Source organism: Diadema antillarum, unplaced genomic scaffold (assembly GCF_040938485.1).
Source record: "Diadema antillarum isolate AM-2024a unplaced genomic scaffold, OU_Dant_1.0 seq00000798_RagTag, whole genome shotgun sequence".
Taxonomy (NCBI): Eukaryota; Metazoa; Echinodermata; class Echinoidea; order Diadematoida; family Diadematidae; genus Diadema; species Diadema antillarum.
The window spans coordinates 1059818-1067183 of record NW_027271682.1 but is presented as its reverse complement, the minus strand read 5'-3'; the positions used below and the strand labels follow the sequence as shown (position 1 = coordinate 1067183).

Below are 7366 nucleotides of genomic sequence, written 5' to 3'. Positions count from 1 at the left end.
GGTGAGGGAGAGAGAGGGGGGGGGGGAGGGGACACCCACACTATAAAAAAGAAAAGCCATACCAAGTACGGCTACAATGTAATACACTGTACCAAGAGCTGGCGTGAATAGCGTAGATGGTGTATGATCATGGACCTAGCAAAAAGGTCCATGATATGATACAGAAATGGATTAGGCCTTGGTCATCCTGCATGAAAGGTTCTTGCAGGGAGCTCTCTTCCACCTCCCTGGTTCTTACATGAAGACACACCTCTGACTCTGTGACACTGTGTGTGCGCCTCAAGCCACGCATGCAAGCTGATCTTGCGTAACGGATTTGGCGCAGCTAACTGCAGCTGCTGATATGCGGATCTACTACTAAATTCATACCGATTGGTGTGAGGCTGCTGACAGTGCTGTTGGTGAGGTATGCACAGTCATGAGTAAGAATACGGTAAGAAAGTGTTGCTCGTTTATTCTTATCATCGCATGTCATTAATTTGCCAATACAGGTGACATAAAGTAATGCGATGGCATCATTCTGTTTAACTGTTTAACAAAGATACATTATGTGCATCTGAAGCACAGCCATTAGACGAGTAGCAGACGATACGTTATGTTGACATTGCTCACGCAACAACATTACGGTCCCATGCATAGACATCTGTGTTTCCCCGTTCTGGTTGTGTTTGATACGAGAGAGAATGCAGCCTTTGTCGACCCTCTTCTGACGTTAGTAGATCTAGACTATAGTAGGATGTAGTGTCACACAGTTCGCACATCTCTGTGGGCATGAGGTTTGACATTGAAGTTTCCTGTAATACGGTTACGTCAGTGAAATCACTCTGATGTTGTGTGTGCCAGTGACAGTGTAGTGGCTGCGCTCGCCCTTCAAATCAATGCATCGTCTAGCCTTACGGTGCTGTACTACTCGGCTGAGCTGCCCCGCCCGCGCTCCGTTCTTGCTTTTCTGTCCTGTCTACTGTGCTGTGCTAAGACTGTTTAGTGTTATGTGCTGCTTGCATGATGGTGCAGCTGGGTGAAGTCGCCATATTACTGAATTGCCATGCATGAATGGTACAATATTTTGTATGCATACTTTGACCCACTCTTCTTGGCCAGAGCAAGTGGTTAATTTACAATCTGCACTAGTGGGCTGTCTCATATTCTGCTTTTGGCTCAGCATATCATCGTTTTTCTTCTAAACCCTCAACCCTCAACTTTAAAACATGCCTGTGAATTTCTGTTGAAGTGCAGCTCACATCAATAATTTGCTACACACAGTGCACTGTCAAATGCATGTAATAATGCTGTGTGCACAAGTGCATTATGGGAACTCAAATTAACAAAGTGTAGACATACATTGACCACAACTCTCGATCTTTTCACTGGATGTGGGAATCGCTTCCAGCGCACCATGGTCTCCATTTGTGTATGATTATTACCCGTTCATTATTACCCCCACCAAGGGAGGAGGTCATGTTTTTGTTACCGTTTGTTGGTTTGTCCATGTGCAAAATAACTCAAAAAAAGTTGCGAATGGATTTAGATGAAACTTGCAGGAAAGATTGAGAATGACACGAGGAACAGATGATTAAATTTTGGTAGTGATCCGGAAACTTCTATGGATTTTATGAAGGATTTTCGATATTTTGGCATGTAGGGTCAATGAACTTGGGAGTTCAAGCTGCAGTTTATGGGTTTTCATACGCGCACTAAAAGTGCGGCGTGGGCTCTGCTTGCTGCGAGGCGCGCTGCACACCTGAGGGTTGGTGACGTAACAAAAGGCTTCTATAGTGCGAATTCGGGAGATTTTTAGCATGCACTAGTATACGTATCTAGGTGGATTTCATTGATCTCTATGAACACGATGGAAAAACAAGATCGTTGGTATAAAAATTAGGTGCTTGGCGGAGGTCAGTGGAATCGTCCAATGGCTAGCTAATGGTTATTGAATACCCATTACAGCCTTTGGATGTTTATAGCTGTGGTGAAATAGTAGACAATTTTCAATGTTTTCCCATCTGGCAGAACATTCCTGGATATAGAAATACTGCCCACAAGCAAATGGCAAAAAACCCCTCATAGAACGATGTGTTTACTGTCATTGGTAAGTAAATGTTCATGTTCCATATAATGCCAGAACCTGAGCAAAAGATAATATCTGATTCATGTAAAATTGTGGTTTAGAGAATCAGGATTTTATGTGGTACACACTGAACACTACATCATGTAAGCATGGAGGTGATGCCAAAAAAAAAAAAAAAAAAAAAAATGACTGCCATTTTGGGAAGTGCATTATGTTGACTTATTTCTGTGTGTTCTTCAAGTACTTTGACTAACCCATATGATGTTTACAGATTTGTGGATTTTATCATTTGTAGTATGCATTCTGATGTTTTAACTCGTTGAAGATGAGTCCTTCAGGAGTATACTCGTGCAGGTGTCTATGGGAAATGTTTGTTGTATAGCAAAATCAGTCCTCAATGTCAGGGTGGTCCCGAACAGGCTTGGTTGGGTCATAAATCCGTAGAGTCAAACTGTAAGGATGGAAAATTTTGTATCTCGTTTTCTCTCCCCTGTGAGCCACAATTTATTTTATCGTTTGACCCAGACAAGCCCATTTGCAGAATGAGTGCATCAGGAAAGCAAACTTCATCATCACAGGGCATCTCAAGAAGCCAAGACAAGGAAAAGCATGTTTTAATTGGGTGCACAGGCAGTGTGGCTGCCATAAAGCTGCCAGTCTTGGTCCAAGAACTGCAGAGTATTGGTAATGTAAGTACAAAATAATATCTTAGAACCACTTTTAAACAACGACAAAAGACGTTTTTTTGCATCCTTTAATGGATGAATTATTTACATTTAATGTGAGGGAAGTGTGCCTCATGGAAATTATTACTTTGTTTGTTTGCTATTTTCTTCCCCGTTGTCATGTTTTGTACATGTTTTCTTCTTTGTTGACGCACCATGTGTGCTGTACTGATAGCCACTACTCTTCTTCTTTTTCTTCTTCTTCTTCTCATTATTATTATTATTATTATTATTATTATTATTATTATTATTATTATTATCATTATTATTATTATTATTATAATTATTATCATTATTATTATTATTATTATAATTATTATCATTATTATTATTATTGTTGTTATTGTATTCATTACTAGTACTACTACTACTACTACTACTACCTACTACCTTTGGAAGGGGAATCATCACATTTCAGAGCTCTGGAATGGTTATGAGTTTGCTATACGTATAGGTGACTCAGCCTTTACATAATCACGAGCTCAGCTCCACTGAAAAAGGTGTGTTGCACATGCTTATGGTTTTAAATATTTTGCTGTGTTTTTATTGTTGAGAATTTCACAAGTTGTCCAAACGAATGGACATTCATAACGGAAATAACGAAATGAACAATTAGCAAAAATATTGACTTTAATACGTAACACAGAAAAAAAAAAGCATAATGATATCATCTCCAATATGGCAAATCTCTAAGTTTTCTCTTGAAAAGCGATAATAATTCTATTTCGTTCCATCATTGTGGTTCTTGATGGCCAATCCAACCATTTGCCAAATCATCTTACAAGTCCCAAGTTGCAGAATATCACGCTCGGAAAAATAAATAGCATACACAGTAATTGATGTATTAGGATGAACAAGACTGTGGCTATCATGATACCCAAAACACTCGTCATCAACAGAATGAAAGGAAGTTATTTCAATCAGTGTTACCTGGACATACCTGGTTTGCCTATCATAGAAATTGATCCAATAAGACATTATCCAAGTACGTGCTTACCTTGAATCGGTAAAAGTCTTCACAAGATTTCAGCATGACTTCTCGTTATGATCTTCCTTTTGAAGTGTTGGAAATACACTTACAAGTTTCAGTTGACATTTAAACAAGTGAATGACCTTCATTAGTGTGGCTCTCAAAGGATTTTGTGTTGCACTAATGTGAGTGTGCTAACATCATTATGATTGACAATGAAATTAACATATCATAGCCATATTTAGCGGGGCCACCATTCTGCATTATTTATATCATTACTCAGTATATTAATCACTTTGTAATTAAGGCTAATTTTCACAAAATTTTTCATAAATTTCACAAATCACAATGTTGTTGCTTTGACAGCTGTATGTACAGATATGTTAGTCATGAGGGGTTGAGGGTTTTCTGTGCGTTTATTTTTGCAAGAGCCACACCTTGAATTATGGACAGAAAGAGAGAAAGAAGAGGGGTACACACACACACACACACACACACACACACACATTCACAAATATACTATATATCTGAAATCCTTCCTAGGAAGAAATTTCTTCCTAAGTCAGGATATTTTCCTACAGGGTAATTCTGAAAATCCTCCAAAGTTTCTTACTAATTGTGACACTGCACCTCAAAACAAACAAAAAGTTGCCAGACACGAATTTTAAGTTAAGACCATATTCTGAAAGAGCAGACTTTAAGCTTTAAAATGATGTATAACTCAAATCAAGTGGACTCTCCTAACCTATCTAAATATTGGACAGAAAGCACAAACTCAGGAAATGTGTGAACTGAGAAAAGAGGCTCTGAAGTACAGTGTCTATTCAAGCGCTTAATCTTTACCAAACCATGCTGGCTGTGCGATGAATGGGACAAAAAACAGGAAGTAAACCACCAGAGTAGCAACAATGAAGGGATTATCAGATTAAACTGAAATTAAGCATGTCTCATGAACACATTTTGTCCATAATAAAATGCCAACTTTCAAAGCAGTAGCACTATCCTTTCAAAAGTTATTTGAGTTGAAAGTGAAGAGTGAGGACAAGGTTTTTCAGAAATGAAAAAGGGATTCTAAAGACGCACCTAATCACACTATTCTACCAAAAATGTTCGAGATAAACTGCTAAAAAAACACACTTTCCTGCCCGTTTTATGATACCACATTTTAGCATAATGTAAAAGAAGACCCGCTCTTTCAGAAAATATGAAAAAGTCAAGCTCGGCTAGGTTGACCCATTTCACTTATTTTCAGTCCTCACGCAAAATAAGTGTGTGCGACCTTTTGTTCATTTTGAGGTGCACGGTCACAATTGTCTTCCTAGCTATTTTTCCTAAACTTTAATAGGAAGATATGCCAATGAGGATGAGATATATGCAAATTTCTGACTTAGAAAGAAGTTAGTATTCTGAAATGCACCTAGAAAAGAATTTTAGGAATATATCTAGGAAAGCCCCACCCCTGTCCTAAGTATGTTGTTAAGATGTAGCAAGCTGCAAAATATTGTGATAGGCACTTGTCATTCACTGTGCGCAACATGTACTTTGATGCGCGAAATGGGCATGAGAAAGGGGACATGCGGCACACTCGTTTTTTTAATCCTACGTCAAAATGATATAATATGCGATTGTCATGGGTTGGTCCTTATTATACAATGTCTCGTATGCAGGGATAAGGATGGCCTAATTTGCAGTACTCTCGTTGAGGACAGGCTGATTTTGCTACAGCACACAAATCCCATAGACACTTGCCCGAGTATACTCGGGACTCGTCCTCAATGGGTTAATAAGAAGTTCCTAGGAAGAACTTTCAGAATGCCAATTCTGTCTTTGATCCTAGGTACTTCCTAACTTTCTGACTTAGGAAGAAACTTTGGACGATTTTCAGAACACCACCCCATAAGCAGCAGAAGTATATTGTAAATAACATCTGTCCAAAAAAAAAAAAAAAAACCACACAAAACAAAATCAAATGTCTGTGCTGTGGACATTAGTTCCCAATTGGACAAGATGGTTTATAGTGTACAAACACATGATCATTCAATCATTAAATTCACAGATCTTTGCCTGAAATGTGTTATCCATCATATTTTAACTTTGTAAAGCAAGGGGTTTTTCCTCTGCTGGATGACTTAGAATGTGGTAATGAAATTTAGTCAAAGCTGTCTACAAGAAGGTTTTTTGTTTTCTATGATTTTATTTCTCAATTCATTCTGCTCATCACACCTGTAATTATATTTCTATCAAATGTACTGGTGACAGATGCAGAAATATTAGCATTATCAAGTGAGAACCCACAGTCAGACACAGGTCAAGGTGAAACTACTCCATTGTATGATTGTATTTGTGATATGCACACAAAACTCATAAGTGTGTGGGTTACCCCCCCCCCCCACACACACACACACACATATACAGTATTAGCAATTCCATGTCACAGAATAGATTGTGTTCCCAAATCTGCATCGCAGATCATTCTTTTAGCGCAAAGGTAGTTTGAACCCCCACTACTGTCTTTGGTACCATGACAATTCATTGAAAGAGGACATTTGCTCGTCTGTACTTTGTAGCCTAGTACACAAATTTCCACACCATTCCATGTCATGTTGTTGATATGTGCTATATAGAGTTTTTATGCCTCCGCCACGAAGTGGTGCCGGAGGCATTATGTTTTCGGGTTGTCCTTCCGTCCGTCCGTCCGTCCGTCCGTCCTTCCGTCCGTCCGTCCTTCCGTCCGTCCGTCCGTCCGTCCTTCCGTCCGTCCGTAATGAATTTTGTGGACAAGGTAACTATCAAAACCTGTTGAGGTATCCTAATGAAACTTGGCATGTATGTGTATTAGGGGGTGAAGTTGTGCCTATCAACTTTTGGGTGCACATGCTCAAGGTCAAAGGTCAAAAGGTCAAGGTCAAATACATAAAATTTCACTATTTCCACCATATCTATTGAATGCCTGAAGATATTTTCTTGAAACTTAGTGTATACATGTATTACCCAATTAAAATTCTCTGGTGAAAGTTTGGGTCATGAGGTCAAAGGTCAAAGGTCAAAAGGTCAGGGTCAAATACATAAAATTTCACCATTTCCACCATATCTATTGAATGCCTGAAGATATTTTCTTGAAACTTAATGTATACATGTATTACCCAATTAAGATTCCCTGGTGAAGGTTTAGGTCATGAGGTCAAAGGTCAAAGGTCAAAAGGTCAGGGTCAAATACATAAAATTTCACTATTTCCACCATATCTATTGAATGCCTGAAGATATTTTCTTGAAACTTAGTGTATACATGTATTACCCAATTAAAATTCTCTGGTGAAAGTTTGGGTTGTGAGGTCAAAGGTCAAAGGTCAAAAGGTCAAGTAAAAATATTAAAACTTCTTTTTTTTCTCCGTACCTTGGAAAATTGTTCAAGGTATCTTCATGGAACATAGTATATACATGTACTGACTGGAAGTGATTATCTAGAGAATGTAGGGTTCATGGGGTCAAAGGTCAGGGGTCAAAGGTCAAGTGCAACACTTCAAAATTTTACTATTTCCCTCATATTTATGTAATGCCAGCAGGGTTATCTTTTTTTACACTTGGTGTATGCATGTGTAACCT

At 38.6% G+C, this 7366-nt stretch overlaps 1 protein-coding gene across 1 annotated transcript in view; it reads left to right on the top strand.

Moving 5' to 3' along the window:
• Positions 1 to 376: 376 nt before the first annotated feature.
• The window catches only part of LOC139739409 (phosphopantothenoylcysteine decarboxylase-like), a 62311-nt gene continuing 55321 nt past the window's right edge, over positions 377 to 7366 (top strand). Inside the window, exons 1-2 of the mRNA XM_071650027.1 lie at positions 377 to 433; positions 2594 to 2757. Of these exons, the coding sequence (XP_071506128.1) occupies positions 2611 to 2757 (147 nt within the window). The 5' untranslated portion in view covers positions 377 to 433; positions 2594 to 2610. The remainder of the gene's footprint in view (positions 434 to 2593; positions 2758 to 7366) is intronic.